This window comes from Microtus oregoni, unplaced genomic scaffold (genome assembly GCF_018167655.1).
Source record: "Microtus oregoni isolate MIOR12 unplaced genomic scaffold, Mior012 000017F_ref0000208, whole genome shotgun sequence".
NCBI classification, from domain to species: domain Eukaryota; kingdom Metazoa; phylum Chordata; class Mammalia; order Rodentia; family Cricetidae; genus Microtus; species Microtus oregoni.
In genome coordinates, this window is record NW_024543076.1 from 33994576 (window position 1) to 34011923 (window position 17348).

A 17348-nucleotide genomic window follows, 5' to 3' on the forward strand; every position below is an offset into this window, starting at 1 on the left:
CTTTTTCTTTATATTGAACACTCCATGAAATAATTGTGTGTGCGGCATAATGGCACAGGCTGTAAGAGCTTACTGATGCCGAAGGTGTAGAGAGGGGGCAGCTAGGGAGTCCAGACAGCTCTCAACTGTGCTGCCTTCCTTCTGAGCGTGTCAGTTCTTGGCCCTTCCCATAACCACGACATGCGCTAGCACTCTAAATCTCATGAAGTGAAGGCAAAGGCACACTCAGCGGACCTGCCATCTTCTCGTAAATGGGCGGGAGGTGACACACGTTCACACGTTAGTAGGAGAGAAACCAGAGCCCCTGGTTTGCCCAGCGAGTCAACCAGCTCTTGTCAACACTTCACTTTCATTCCCTCCCTGTGTCTAACCCCATCTCATTCCCAACCAACCAAAGACACACAAGGGGCCGAAGACCAATTATCCTTATCATTAAAATACACTCACACTTTTACACTTTGACGTGTTCTTCCCTGAGTTAGCAAATCATAGTGATATGGTTGCTATTTATTTTATAAAGTTTTTTTTTGTTTATTTTGTTTTTCCTTGAAATGTAAAGCCTCATCCAAGTCATAGGAAGTAACTATTATCCCCATTCTCCTGATGTGGAAACAGCTCGGACCACTGAGAAACCAGGTCACACAGCTCCTGGGATCCTTTACGATAAAGCGCAATGCTGCACATAAAACAATATTTTTTCTTTTTATTTTTTTTTGAGATTATAATTATAACATTTCTGCTTTCCTTTTCCTCCCTCTGAACCTTCCCATATACCTGTCTCTAGTCTCCTTCAAACTCGTGGCCTCTTTTTTCCACAAATTGTTATTTCATACACGTATGTATATATCCCTAAATATGGTTAGATTGAGACCTGTTAAGTCTGTATAATGTTCCTTGTGTTTATGTTTCAGGGCTGACTGTGGCACTGAACAACCAATCGCAGTGCTCTTCCCTGGGGAGGACCTGCTCCCAGCCTTCTTCAGTTACCTGTAGTTCTCTGTGTAGGGGTGAGGCCTCCTGGGCTTTCTCCATCCAGTTCGGCATGTCTACTGGTGTCCCCCTTGTTCAAGACACTTTTGGGCTCACATTGGTGAGACTTTCTGAGAATTTACCCTTGCGGATGGATTCGGTCGTCAGAACAATTCAACTTCCACTCTCCAGAAGATAAACCCACCCCTCAGCCTTCAATTATCCCTAAACTTGCCAAGGATTGCGATTTCTGTTTTGAATTTGGTAAGTACCTTCTTTTCTGTTGGAGACACAGTCTCACTATGAAGCCCTGGTGGCCTGGAGGTCATTATGCAGACCTGCCTGCCCCCTCTTTCTGAGTGCTGGAATCAAAGGTGTGCGCCACTATGTCTGGCAGTTCTAATTCTCCTATTTAAGTGGGAGGGGGAACAAGTTCCTGGTTTAGAAAAGCATTTCACTGAATGAGGAAACGGGGTGACTAACCATGCAAAAGGCCACGTCGTTGTTTCTGAATTCATCCTTGGTGTCCCGGTTGCTCTACAGGGAGCACAAGCAGCCGGGGCACAAGCAAGACCATTCTCCATCGACAGACTCACCCCGCTTCCTGATTTGTTTATTTTAGTTGCTGAGTACTGAGCCCAGGGCCTCACGCTGTATGCAGAACTATACCCACAATGCTGGCCCTTTTCTGGAAACCCTACAAGTTCACCTGTACTTGTCCTGCACGGAGAAACCTTTTATAATTCTACTGCATCTGTAGTTTTACAGGCCCTCCTCCTCTGTGATCTCTGCTCTGAGCCAGCCTGACTGCTGCATCCTACCTACTTTCCCATTGCCAACCCCACATCCTTCTATTCAGTGTCACTAAACTTGTTTTTACTTGGGCTTCACTGCGATTCGATTTTATAGCATTCCTGAACATACCATTATAGGCACCGTAGTGAATGCACCGTGCAAAGATAATTACAATAGTCAAGATTCTTGGAGCCAACAGTTCTAATTTAATCTACACAACACGGAACGGATTATACAAATGACTAAGTACTTAGGACTTCAACCCAACAGATAAGCACAAACTTATACTTACAAAAAAAAAAACTTGCCAATATCTTGATATAAAAATTAAGGCCTATTTTAATAATAAGGCCTATTAGCATTTAACTTACGTATACATACAAGAAAGAGTGGAAGATACAAGAGACACTGGCAAGCATCAGTTACACATTCTAAAAGATGGAAGGAAAACACCAAGAGTCATTCGACTTTGAGAAGTAAAGGTGTCAAGAAGTACACGCTTTGTTTGGAAGGCGTGAGGCTATGACACTGCCCTTAAGGACTGGATTTCTCCCAGGGACCACTGATACACACACTTCCATGTGTCACAGGCAGCTGAGCTGATCAGAAGTAGACAAGGGAGTTCCCTGATACATCCTAGCAAAATGACTCCCCATGGAGGATGGGGTGGTGCAAGAGACTGTTTATTGGGGGAGAAACTTGGCCCATTTAGCAATACTGGTCCAAGACCACACTTAAAGTTATATACTTTGGTTTGAGTGTGCATAACATATGGATGTATATATCCATATATCCATATATATATATATATACGTACATATAAAACATTTGAATATGAACATATTTTCAAATGCTTTTTTTAAACACTTAAAAAACAAAAACAAAAAATGCAACATTCTTTACATTTATACTGAATTGATACCTATGAATCTTATTAGGAGGTTAGGTTGAGGAAGTTGCAATAACCGTGAAATTCAAAATGTGGACTACACTGAGTGTACTTCCTGAATTAACTCCCAGAAACCAAACGAGTCCCATCTGTCCCCTATAGAAGCCTGCCTACTGTTTCTTCAGACCGCTGTCTCGGGAGTACTAGGAAAGGTGTGTCTAGAATGGCCCCTCGAGACTACTCTAAAACTTTTCCGAGATGTTGAGCTGTGTCTATCACCTGGGCTGCTGGTGTTGCTGAAAACCTGCTGCATTCAACGAACTAGCAGAATGGTGGAAGCACATTGGGCACCAATGCTCAGATTAAAACTGCCTAGCTCTGTGCATTGCAAAAGGACTGCTCAAGGAACACATCGCTGCAGTCCCGCAGTGGTCCCTACACTTGCGTGGTCTATCAGACATCCCAGAGGTCTCAGTGTAATGGAAAGCAGAAATCTGAGCATAGACATTTGGATTTGCATGCTCCAGGTATAAGTGACTGAAAGCATGCAAAAATTATGGGTATTGAACAGACCTCTACATCATGTCCGCCTTACATGGCTACATCTACATGGGTAACGGTTCCAACACGGCACCGTCATGTGAGAACTGGCCAAATGTGAGGATACACAACTAGATCTTTCCAGAGCAATAGTCAATTCATTTTAAACAAGACAGTAAATGTAATACAGTGGACAGAGGTGTCTCCTGGACTCTTTTCTCTTGGAAAGTACATGCTGTGCCTGCTGCCCGCTCTGTGTGATGTGTGTTACAGAGTAATGCCAGCTACACAAAGCTGGTGAGTGGCGGCGGCTCACGACCAGGCCATTATTGCCAGGGAGGGAAACTGTAATACATGTTGAGAGTTTGGTAGTGGGAATTGGCAGACAGTCATGTTTTTATAGGCAGAATCTATGAGTCCTGAGCGATTTTCACCCCCTTGAGGATTCAAGGGAAAAGTCACCTAGTCTACAACATTTCTCATGTGAGCCTGCCACACCCATCGTGGAAAGGTGAGTCCTCACAGGTGGCACACTGGCAGATGGTGGCCGCAGGGAATCCAGTTTGAACTTTAGAAGTGAGCCTCGCTGGGCTGCCTGTGAGCAGAAGGAGCACCACCAAGACCAGCCCCAAACAAATGTCTTCAAGGGCAAGGCCCCTGCCAAAAGCTTTGCTGCCGCAACAGGAATCATTCAAGAGAAACCAATCATTTTCTCAAGGCTGCCAATCAGGAAAACATGACCATACTGGAAGATTCCAAAGAGTTGACATTACCTGTGGGAAGAACACTGTTTTCCCTAAAGGACCTTGCAGCCCCCTCGACAACAGCACCGCACTGTCTGTGACCACACTCAGTGCTCTCAGCTGTGAGCCGAGGATGTCCACCCTGACTCCCTGCAAGTAGCTGTCACTCAAGATACGTCTTGGAAACAGAACACGCAGGAGTGAGTGGTCAGGATAACACGAAGGCTTGGCGATCACCACTTGCACATCCACTAGCGGGCTGCTCAGTTTCCCGTCTTCATGGGAAAACAAAAAAGTACTTAGGATTTAAGGTTTGGAAGGTGAGCTGCTCAGACTCCATCTATTCCTGGGTGCCTCTCTTTACTTAGCCAAAACATGTGAGTGACTGGTACGGGCCTTTCATAACGAAGAATACGTTGACTTCTAAGTCATGAGAAATGCAAGCACAGTTAACATGCGGTCATGTACACACAGGCTTCTCTTTCACTGTAAATAATCAGGGGTGCTGTGTGTGAACACACACTCAACACAAGGAGACAAAGCTTGTTGAGGATGTTACCTACGAAAGCAGGCTGATGTTCTCCCAAGAGTCCACACAGTGTTTCAATTTATTTAACTCCTTCTCAGGCTTGCTGATGAAGGCAAAAAAATTTATGCTTTACTTAATATGAATGACTTGGAATTAAAAATGAGATGAGGGTATTTATGGAAGCAGCTGTGAGATGACTCAAGATGACATGAGTTCAAGAACCTGAATTCGGATCTCTAATATCCATATAAAAAACTGGTGTGTTAGGCCTGTGAGCCTAGCACTGGGAAGGAAGAGACAGGTGGATCCTTGGAGCTTACTGTTCAGCTAGTCTTGCCAAGCTTATGAGTCCTGGGTTCAGTGAGAGCCTGTGTCTCAAAAAAGAAGGTGGCGAGTGATGGGGGAGCTATGCGCTATCAGTCTCTAGCCAATGCTGACAAACACATGCACATATTACGCCCCCCCCCAATCATGACCTAAAGCAATTCAGATAGTGGGAACGGAGAGCCACATATACAGCTTCTCAGTTGTCCCCAGTTTCTGGTCTCTTCTGCTTCTTCCTGATCACCCTCAAGAGTCATAGCACAACCTTCCTGATTTAGGAACTTGAATTCTTAGCACACTGAGTCCTTGGAGCAGACAGACTCCCTTTATGATATGCCACACTGTAAGGCCAACTCGTTCATTTACAGTGGGGAGTATGAAGGTCACATAAGCTACGTGACTATTGATACCACCAGTAAATGTCATTCCTGAGGGCAGAGCTTCATTACTTCCTAGTCATTGTGAAATCAGGATGAGCAATAGGTGATGACAGAATCTTATCGATACAAAATATGAGAATTGATTGTAATGGCATCAGGTGAGCTAGCCTGATGCATCTATTCCTTCAATGAGAACAATGAAGCCAGTGGAGCAGATACCTGCCTCTTGGCTATGGTTCCCTGCCTTCTGCCCCATAATCAAAACATCCTTGTCAAAGCAGTTGTACTAGTTCAAGCTCTGGCCCAGGCTCTAGACAGGGTCTGGATGGACAATCCAGTGTTTGCCTCTGTGACTCAATCTGCTTCTATACTGCCTATGCTGACTGATTCTTTAGATGTTTTCATACACCCAGCCATGCTACAGGGAGCTCCTTAAAATTGTACTACCACTGAGGCCTCCTGACTGTTTTCAGCAATATTATGACTCATTTGCAAGTTAAGCCTTTAGAGGGCCAAGTTCTTCCCAAATTCTTATCGGGTTAATCACTATTCTTTCACACTGATTCTAATTTAGGTTTCTCCATGTGTATGCAGCACACATCTAATAGGGTGATTTGGGAGTTAGAACTTAGCCCTTTGAGAATTTAATATCTCTATACAAGTCCGTTTTTATCTTGCAGTTTAATTGAGGTACATAATACTAGATTTCTGAACTAAAGCTGTGAGATTTAACAATGATGAAAATACTGCCAGCTCCTCAAAGTAAGTAATTTGCCATGAAAACATTCAAAATGTAAGCTACCAGACACCGTTCTTCCAATGGCTGCAGCATACGCCTCCCAAACAATGGTGATATGTGTATCTGAGACGGGCAAATTAAGTGGGCAGGCTTAGAAGAGGCATTAAAAGTCTTTTTGCAAATGCCTATTTGATTTGATCACCCTGTAAATGCAGATTGGAAAGCCTGAGTTATGTTCCCTTGAGAAGATCCATAACACCCAGCACAGAACAGGCCTTCTATACATCTGCTGAAGAAAGTGTTGGCTGTGGGTCAAAGGGTATTGCAGTTTCCCCTTAGCTCTGGTCTCAAAGAGGCTCACTGTTATCTCAGGCTACTAGGATGTTCTCATTATTGATGAACAACTTGCCTATATGAATCTGCTTGAACTAAAGAAGGGTGGAATTACATTTTCCCACAATATTTCTTTTCCCTCAAATGCTTTTTCACTGTACAAAGGCTTTGTAAAGCATTCAGTCTGGGAAACCGAGACGGCCTTCAGTATCATTTACCACTTGGTAACACCTAAGAGAAGTCTAGAGGGACCCCACTCCGCAGCGGAATTAACAGCAGGCCCAAGAATCAGCGTCTGCAGACAACAATGGGGAGTTTATTTGCTTGCAAAGCAGTCCAAGCCCATGGTCTCCTGAGTGTCTAGCTTCTCCAGATGGTGGCATGGCTTGCTGAATTCTTCCTGTGGGTTTCACACCCTTAGAACAGCTAATTCACCAAAGTCCTTAGAAACCAGGATAGAGGGAATTTATTCATCAGCAGTCACTTCAAAATATGCAAAAAGTCCCTTTCTTAGTAAAATATACATACGTATTAACTGTTTTAAAACAAACGCACGTAAAAGAAAACACCCATTATCACTCTTGAAGAAGTCACTCTGCAGAGACACTTACATCTCAGCAAACCTGTGGGACACCTCTCCAGAGCGGTATTCTAAATCTGGCACTTTACTGGGTTTCTTCTTCTCTCCACCCTCCTTGCCGTTCCTTTCCTCTCTGTGGGCACCGGGTGTGTGTGCAAGCACATTTGTGCTCATGTGTGTTGAGACTAGAGACTGATATCCTGGCGTCTTCCTCAACTCATCTTCACTCCTTAGTTTTGGAGAAAGAGTCTCTCACGGAACCTGCAAAGCGTTAATTCAGCCTCAGGTAACCTCCTGTTTTCTCCCACTTATTCTTTAGTATTGCTGAGATTAAAACAAACAAACAACAACGACAACAAAACCCCACTGATCTTTAAAGGAAAAGATCCTGCACCGATTGCTCCCAGGGGCCCTGTGCATGCTGCACGTGGCACAGGCCTGATCACACTAGTGGGCCTCTCCTTGCTCCTTCCTCTTCCATTCTAGTTGCTCTGGTAGGGCAGCATCTTCCTTTTTTTGGGATTCATCCATCCCGGTCCTGACTGCTCCCAGGGGCCCTTTGTTCACACATTCTGTGCTAAACACTGTATGACATCTGGAGGTGGACTACCTGTACTTCCCTTCCCTCCTCTTCCCCTCCAGTTGTCCCAACCTCCTGGCCTTGCTCAGGCTGGTGAGTTCTCGGAACTCTAGCCTGCCCACAACCTCTCCAATATCCATTCTGGTCACTCCCTCCTGTGATGTGGGATTCCCCTTTGTATGCTGTGATTACCAATAATGAATAAAGAAACTGCTTTGGACCTATAGCAGGGCAGAACTTAACTAGGTGGAGAAAACTAAACTGAATGCTGGGAGGAAGAAGACAAGTCAGGAAGAAGCCATGGAGATGCCACAGGAGAAAGATGTGCTGAAACTTTGCTGGTAGGCCACTACCTCATGGTGATGCACAGATTAATGGTGATGGGTTAAATTAAGATGTAAGAGTTAGCCAATAAGAAGTTAGAGCTAATGAGCCAAGCAGTGATTTAAATAATATAGTTTCTGTACGATTATTTCAGGGCTGAGCTGCCGGGTGGCTGGGAAACAAACAAGCAGCCTCCTTACAACACACCTGTGCTGTCTCCACCCCAGGCTCGGCCCAGTCACACATCCTGTGTGCTGATCAGTCTGATGAGTCCCCCAGACACTAGTATGCCTGCACTATATCCAGCCCAGGCCTGGGTCACACATTTATTCAAGGGTCAAGCATGTTAAGTCTCTGTAACATGACCAGCCTGCACCATTCCCAAACCACAGGCCTTGCTTTAGCTGTATGGTCTGAGAAGCCTAGCGTGATGCATCACCAGACTCACAGCCAACAAAAGAAACCCACACACCCAGGTCATATGGTGAAAACACAAACAACCTGGAAGAGCAACACTGGGTGTGTGTCCCCAAGCCTACCACTAGGCTGGATCTCCAGTGGGAATCACTCAGACGATACCCAAGACACAGAACTTAAAAGAACAATCTTAAACTTCATCAAATCATTCAAGGAGTTTAAGACACAAACAAATGGCTCAACAAAGTTAGCGAGAATACCAATAACTGCCTGAGTGAGGTCCAAAAACACAACATATGGCCAAATGAGATGACAAAGACAACCTAGGATTTAAAAATTGAATTCGATAAAGAAATAGAAATGTTGATGAGAACACAAGCTGAAATGACGGTGGGATTGAAACACTCAATAGTCCAATTAGAAAACTCAGAGGCAAAGACTCCCAAGAAGAAGAGCTCAATAGAAAAAATATTGGGATGGGAGGACGAAGTAGAGAATTTAGAATGTACAGGCAAGAAATATGAAAAATTAAAAAAAACAATTAAACATGCAGAAACTGTGGGATACCATGAAAAAGCCAAACTTTCTAATTATAGGCAGAGTTGAAGAAGAATCCCAGGTCAGTGGCACAGATCAGATTTTCAACAAAATCACAGACTAGAGTATCTCCAAATCAAGGAATCAAGGAAAGACAATCCAGCTAGACATAAGAAGTGAAGAGACTCTGGTCAGCTGAGAATGGCCCTGGCAGGCCTTGTTCTTTCTCCCTTACTCCCTCTACCTTGCTAAAACCCATTAGATGACATTCCTAAAGCTAGCCACCAAAGTCTAGTCCCTTATTTGGTCACTTCCTCCTTCTGAGGCTGACTACCAAGGTCCTGCTATCAAAGTATTAAAATTCAGCAATCAGGAGCCTCCTTTGGCTCATTTAATTAACATGTCCAATTAAAATTAAACACCTATCCTAACATGAGATTTCCCATTTTGTCTTTATAAACTGTCATTTTCTTTCTTTCTTATTTTTCGAGACAGGGTTTCTCTGTAGCTTTGGAGCCTGTCCTGGAACTAGCTCTTGTAGACCAGGCTGGCTAAGCTGCCATTTTCTTATGTGTCATGTCTGCCTCCTCTCTACCCAGAGGCAGTCCTTTGTCCGTCCGGGACAAATACGCCTGCCTCTCTCCCTTGTTTCCTCCTTCTTCTCTTTGTCTACTATCTCCTGTATTTTTCTCCTATTTCCTGCCCTTCATTCCCACGGCGCAAATAAATCCCCTTTGTTCTGAGAACTTGGTCTGGGGGTCCTGAGCTGATGCCGTTCCTTTCAAAAAGCACACAGAACACCAACCTATCAGGACCAGGAAAGGAACTCCCCACATCTTATCACGGTCATAAAACTAGCCACACAGAATGAAGGATGAGCACTAACGGCTGCAAGGGAGAAAGGATAAGTCACATATAAAGGACAATAACTGGTTTCTTAATGCAAACTTTGAGCCTAGAGCAATTACTCCAAGTTCTAAAATAACAAGGCTGTCAACCTAGACTACTGTACCAAGCAAAGCTATCAGCCATGAGAGAGAAAAAAAATTCATGATATAAAGATTAAAAGAATCCATGTCCATCAAACCAGCCATAAAGACAATACTGGGAGCAATATTTCAGACTCAAGAGAGGAATAAGCACAGCCAAGAGACCAAAGAAAACAAATGAACTAGTAACTACTGAAACACAATAAAAACTACTAAGAACTAAGAATACATACAAACCCAGCAACCAAGCAAAATGATTGCAGCCAACACACACACTTTAAATATTTATGCCCTCAACTACCCAATCAATAGACAGGTCAGCTGAATGGATTAAGAAACAAAATCCATCTTTCTGCTGCCTACAAGAAACTCATCTTAGCTGTGAAGGTAGGCACCACCTTACAGTGAAAACAGAGAACGAAGTATCCCAAGCAAATGGTACCAGGAAACAAGCAGGTGTCACCATCCTTATATCTGACAAATGGCTTCAAACTAAACTACTTAGAAGAGATAAAGAAGGAAAGACACCACATTCTAATTAAGGTAACAATTAGCCAAGAAGACATCACAATCCTAAACACATATGAGATGTGGGATTCCCCTCTGTATGTTATGAATATGTTTTATTACCATTGGTTAATAAAGCAGCAGCTTTGGCTTATGGCAGAGCAGAATACAGCTAGTAGGAAAACTGAACTGAATTCATGGAGATAGAAGGTAGAGTCAGGCAGATGCCATGTAGCCGCCCAAGAAGCAAGATGTGAGATAACAAACCATGAGCCTCATGATGAAATATAAAATAACTGAAATGGGTTAATTTAAGATGTAAGAGTTAGCTAGGAATATGCCTGAGCCATTGGCCAAACTATTGTAATTAATATAGTTTTTGTGTGATTATTTGGGTCTGAGAGACCGGGAAATGAAAGTGCAGTCTCCATTTACATCAATGAATCCAACTTCATCAAAAGCATGCTACTGGAGTTAAAGACCCAGACCAACATTAAGTCAGTTAGCAACAGACAGGTTACCTAAATAAACAGAGAAACATCAGAATTGAATGATGCTATACACCAAACATATGTGTACAGAATATTCTGCCAAACACCAATGAATATACAGTCTACTAATCAGCGCACAGAAACTTTTCTAAAACGTATTACACAGCCTGTGACACAAATCTTAAAAAAAATTCATAAAAATTCCATGTATCCTTTTGAACTATAATATAATCAATCTTAGCAAAGGAATCTGTATACAGATTTCATGAAAATAAAACCACAGCGCACACACACACACACACACACACACACACACACACAAAAACCCTCCAGGACACATTAAATGCAATTCTACAAGGAAAATTTATATGTCTAAGTGCCACATTTAAATATCAGAACATACCTAAGCTGGGAGTGGTGACACATGCCGTTAGTCCAAGCACTCAGACATATATCAAAAAAAAAATTACATACCATGACTAGGCTTTATCCCTGAGTTGTTTCAGCAAATAAGTCAATAAAGACAAAAGCGAAACAAAGAAACGCTGCATATAATTATCTCAATAGATGCAAAAAAAGAGACCATACCTCAACTTCATTAAGGTTATCTATGACAAACCCACACCCAATGTCATCCTAAATGGAGAAAATTTTGAAGCAATCCCATTAAAATCAGGAATAAGGCAGAGCTGTCCATCTTTCCCACTCCTTTTCAGTGCCTGAAACACTAACAGTAGCAATAAGACAAGAGAAGCAAGTTAAAGGGATACAAATAGGAAAAGAAGTCAAATTAATTCTACTTATAGACTATATTTTATACATAAACATTCTAAAAATCCACCAGAAAGTGTCTAGAAATAATCAACAATTTCAGCAAAGTGGCAGAATACAAAATTAACTTAAAAATTATATACTAACAAGAAACATGGTAAAGGAGATTATCTTGGAGAAACTCTTATTTGTGATAAAAAAATAAGAATAAACCTAATGAAGATGGTAAAGACCTCTGCATTAAAGCCCTCAAATAAAGATACTAGAAAATGGAAAGATTTGTCATGCTCATAGATTGGTACTATTAATATTGTGAAAAGGCTCTTTCTATCAAGAGCAATTTATAGATTCAATGGATTCCCAATCAAAATTCCTACAACATTCTTCAGAGAAATAAAAAATATTATCCTAAAATTTATACAGAACAAAAGATTCCAGATAGCCAGAGCGATCCAGAACAAAAAGAACAGTGCTAGAATTATTATTCTAAATTTCAAGATATTTTACAGAACCATGGTAATAAAAGCAGCAAGGTAATGCCACCAAAACAGACAAGTTGGCCAATGGAACAAAACAGAAAACCCAAATGAGTGCACAGCAATAGTTATTTGATATTTCACAACGACAAACAAACAAACAAACAAACCAACAAACAAAGAAAACAACATCAGAAAACCAAAAATAAACCTCCAGCATCTTCAAAATGATGGTAGGGAAACTGGGTGTCCACATGTCGAAGAATGCATCAGGCCCGTCTATTATTAACATTCAGAAAAATCAACTCCAAATAGATCAAAAGCCTCAGTGTGAAACCTGAAACACTGAACTGCTAGAAGAAAACACAGGGAGTGCCCACAAGACACAGGGTAGGAATTTCCTGAATAGGATTTCATTTGCTCAGGCTTTAAGGCCAACAATTGAAAAATGGGACCTCGTGAAACTAAAATGCTTTTGTACCACAAAGGAGACAACCAAGTAAAGAAGTCCATAGAGTGGTGGAGAATTTTTGTCAACTACTCATCTGATAGAAGGCATAGTTGATAGAATATCCAGAATATATAAAAAAAAATCAATGAATCTAAAAGATAAACAACGCAGTTAAAACATAGGCTACAGATCTGAACAGAGTTTTCCCAGAGAAGAAAAAAAAAATGGCTAAAGAATCTCAACACACGTTCTCCATCCTTAGCAAATAGAAGAATACAAATTAAAACTGAGATTTCATCTTTCCCAGTCAGAACAGCTAAGATCAAGAAAACAACTGAACTTCTGGTGCACAGGCCACCCTTTCCTGGCTAAGTGTAGTGTCTACCCCTCATCAAAGGAGATGACAGGGTAAGAGAATGTGCTACTAGCCTCCCACTAACCTAGCGTAATTCCTAGCCACACTGCAAATCCTCATCAGTATTCCCAAAGGCAATGTAACTCTCACTCCTCATGAAAACAGCTCCTTTTGGAAACAGGTAGAGACCATTCCAGAGGTCCACAACTGGTCACAATGTAGAGAATAAGTGACTGGGGATGTCCAAACACAGTTGTTGAATAAAGATCTCAAAAGAGAATCTGGAAAGGTTTTAAGAGCTGGATGCCCAGGATATCCGCTGCTAGAGAGCCGTCCCTAGACATGTAACACCTACATACATAAGGTGAATGCACCCATGAACTATAATAAATGAGACCATCATGATGACAACAGAGGTTGACATGCTAACAGGGACAGGGGCCATTCCACGTGGACCCACACCTAGATAAAGAGGGACCTAGATGAGGTCAATGGCTGCTGAGATTGGGGAGAATCAGTTTCCTCCATGGGTGAGCTCCCATACAGGTTGTCCAGTCCCAAGTGGTTAAGCCCTGGACAAACAAGCAAAGCCAAACAGACCCAATAGGTTATAAATATGCACGTGTACATCTATGTAACACACATTTATACATGTACAACAATAATAACTGACTAGGTCGTGAATTTTGGAGGAGAAACAGGAGGAGTTGGGGGGAGGGCAGGAGTGAAGTAGAGGTCTCGCTCATGAAGTTCTCAGTGATATAAATAAATACATACATACATAAAGGAAAGGAAAGGAAAGGAAAGCTCATGCCCCAACTGCTCCAGCAAAGGAAGGAAACACGATTTACCTGGCTGGTAGAAATCAGGCGACAGTTCTCTGGCCACGGCTCTGGCAATGTCGCACTCCTGGCGGGCAGCCAGGGCAGCCTGGTCAGCAGCGTCAGCTTTCGCTCTGGCATGTGCAGTCCTACAGGAGCACACAAAGGCTAGTGAGTAGAGAACGCCCTGTATTAACGACCCGTGGGCAGGCAAACCATGATGTAGGGACAGACATGGTCATTATGATCATGACTCGTCACCTGGAATAGCAATAGCGTCACAACGCTCTGAGACCTTGGCAACAGCCACATCACAGATGAACCCACCTGTGGATGGCTGCAGTCCTTCCTCTAGGGAAAAGGCAATTGAGAGGAAGGTCTCTAAGGTCGGACACTGTGTCTGTCTGTCTGTCAGAGCTCACTGGACCAACTCCTCTTCTGATTTTGCATCACACTCTCCCAACTTCAAAAAACAACCCATTATGGAGAGTAGGATTTGATCATACTAATTAGCCTAGTGCTCACTGACCAAATTCCACTGGCAGAATTAAGTAAGAATTCGACTAAGGAACTTGACCAGCGGAAGAAACGAGCAGAAGTGCTACCATCGGTGCTTGCTGATTTCCATGTGTGGATATTCTTGCTCTAAGATCTCAGGCCATTAGCATGATGCTTTGGATGAGTATTATAACGGGAAGAGATGCACACTGCAGGTTCTCACCAGCAAGCCAAGGAGGGCTAGTGAGGTGTATACTTAGCCAATTTAAAATTTCTTTGCCTTTAACTTTTTCAGAAAGTTATTTTTGTGTGTATGTGTGGGGTGCCACTAGGAGTGTGGAGAGAGGTCAGAGGATAACTTGTAGGAACTGGTTTTCTTTCCAAAGCGTGGGTTCTGAAGACTGAACTCAGATCATGATGTTTGTCCGCAAGTACTCTTACCTGGTGAGCCATCTCATTGGCCCGTGTTTTACCTATTTTTTTTTTTTTTTTGGCATGGATCTTATATGAAACAGAAATAACCCAGTGAAGCAGAGCTGGTGAGGATAGAATGGATTTTTCGGTCTTCTACCCCCTCCCTGGTCCACCCTCACACTTGTAAGGCACCTTTAAAGGAGGGAACAAGGGTTGGGCTTCCTGAGCTGGGATGATAGCTCACTTGGTAATGTGTTTGCCCTGCAAGCATGAAGATGTGAGTTCAAACCCCTAAGTTCACATTAAAACAGGAAAGAAAAGCAAGCTACACCTGGGCACATATCTGCAATTCTAGTGCTGGGGAATGCTCCAGGCAGGAAACAAGTAAGTGCCTGGGGCTTGCCTGGCAGTTAGCCTGGCCTCCCTGCCATTCCAGTTCAGTGAGAGACTATAGCTCAAAAGTAAGGTAGAGGTGTGTGTGTGTGTGTGTGTGTGTGTGTGTGTGTGTGGTGTTTCTTGTGCTTTTTTTTTTGCCTGTTTTTCTTAGAGAGAGAGAGAGAGAAGGCTTGGAGTTGGATGGGTGGAGCTGTGAGGGAGATCTGGGAAGACAGGGGGGAAAAACCATGATCAGAATATACTGCATGAAAAAGATTCCAATTTAAAAAAAATGAGGTGGACAGTGTCTGAAGAACAACAGAGGACTGTCCTCTTGTCTCCACGTATACAAGCATACTTGAACACACATGCTCACCTGTATGCAGAGACACGTGTGCACACACAAGAACTGAGCCTGACATAGCTCAGCATTTGCTATCAAGGCTGACACACGGAACACGAGAACTACCTCCTGTAATCTGTGCTCTGATCTCCTGCATGGTGTGTTTTACACACACACACACACACACACACACACACACACACACACACACGATGAAAAAAATTAGGCTCCTTAAGGTCAGACCAAAGAGAATCTGGAGATTATAGACAGAGAACTGGGTTGTGTGTGTGTGTCCATGTCCCAAATTCAAACGACTTGTTCAGTTAGTGTTTAAATGGCGTGGGCATCCACTCTTACGCCTCTGTAGACATCCTGCCATATTCTGCCAGCTCCAGGCAGGACTATGAATAACTGGTATGAAAGTCTGAAAGCAATGCTCACACTAATCTCTGACAATAGGGGAGGGCGATCCAGGAAACGGCACTATACTCCAGCTGGTCTTTGGGGAGACAAAAAAAGTGGCAGCTGCAGATGACCAGGAAACTTGGCTCCCCAGGTTAAACTAGATTTAAAATGGAAAGGCAGGGTCTGACCTGAGGCCAGAGTACTAACTAGTCAGAGGTCCCGCTCTCCCGTTCCTCCTGGACTCTTGCGGGCTCATCTCACGCCTACCTAGAGATTTGTAAGCTTTGCAAAGACCACGATCTTTTGCCTTCTGTTCTTTGCTGCGCCGAGCACTCAGTATTTACCGAAAGTCTAACTTATGTATAAATGATGATTCTTTAGGAATAGCCGGGCTGCCAGTTAATAATAAGTGAACTAAGGAATATATTGCATGAAAAAAAACTATTTTCAATAAAACATTAGTGGACCACAACACTATAGAAATGGTAAAGACAGAAAGGCTGCCAAGGGTTCAGCAGGGAGGGGGAACAGGCAGAGGACATGGCTAGGGGAGGGAAACAACTCGGTCACACTGCAGTGGATGGATGGTACATGTGTCGAAGTTTGTAGAATAGACATCACTGGGGGGAGGTCTTATATAAGCAATGGATTTTACACAATATGGGGTGGGCATGAAGATGAACAATGGATTTTAGTGCAAGTGAGTCAACAGTGCTTCAGCAATTACATCAAATTTACCCAAGATGCCAGAGAAGGAAGCTGTATGTGGGCCCAAGGTGGGGAGAAAATGTGTGTGAGAACTCTGCAGTTTGGCCAACTTGAAAACTGCTTCGAAAAACCATCATTTACAAGTAAAACTTACTGACTGAGAAGTTTGTTTTTATATATTTAGGTAAACCATATGTATGTGTGTGTCTGTCTATCTATCTATCTATCTACCTATCTATCTATCCATCCATCCATCCATCCACCCATCCATCCATCCATGTCTCTTCCTCTCCTGTCTTTCCATACATATATGTAACAACAAAGATGGAGGAAAATGATATTATAACTTCAAAAACCAAGAAAGCATTAAAAATGAACAGATCATCCTCCACATATCCAAAAACTTATTTCTGCATCATGTGGGAAATTGCTAATTGCTTCTGTCGATGAAGCATTATAAATTTGAAATGAAAATGAAACAGGAGTTTAAGAGAACAGATTCCAAAGTGCCTGGCTGTCCTGACCTTGTAAGGCACCATCCTTGGCAATTCTAGGAGGCAGATTGACTAATTCTATGCCCAAGAACCAGTGGGCACCCCTGTTCACAGGCTTTCAGCTTTCAATTCTCTTTTCCCTTCCCAGAAGGATTTTCCATCTTAGCTCCTATTCTTAGCTAGAACCTAATTATGTCTAGGTACCATAATTAATGAAGCCGTAAGGGTACAGTCATGCTGTCTTATAATGTGATTTCCTTGCTCTTCAATAAATCTACAAAACTAAACAATGTATACGGATACAGCTGCAACACATTTCTGTCAAGTCAAAGAAAATAGAAGTATTATCTCTTCACTATATTATAACCCAGCAAACTGAACAATGCAGTACAGTGTACCCTTCCTGTAAACAAACTATGGAAGCTCAGAGTCAGCGAAGCCTCATTCACCACTAACTTTCCTTGCCCTCTTCTGAAGGTCCGGACAGACGGCCCTTTTCATCTAACCTAGCTACAGCATTAGTCAGGACTACTTATAGCTGGCCAGATGAGCAAGACCACATCCACCCCTC

At 42.8% G+C, this 17348-nt stretch overlaps 1 protein-coding gene across 4 annotated transcripts in view; it reads right to left on the reverse strand.

Annotated features, from left to right (window-relative positions):
• The window catches only part of Jph1 (junctophilin 1), an 83734-nt gene that overhangs the window by 10970 nt on the left and 55416 nt on the right, over positions 1-17348 (reverse strand). For all 4 annotated transcript variants that reach the window (XM_041667385.1, XM_041667384.1, XM_041667383.1 and 1 more), the window contains exon 3: positions 13571-13689. In XM_041667385.1, the coding sequence (XP_041523319.1) occupies positions 13571-13689 (119 nt within the window). The remainder of the gene's footprint in view (positions 1-13570; positions 13690-17348) is intronic.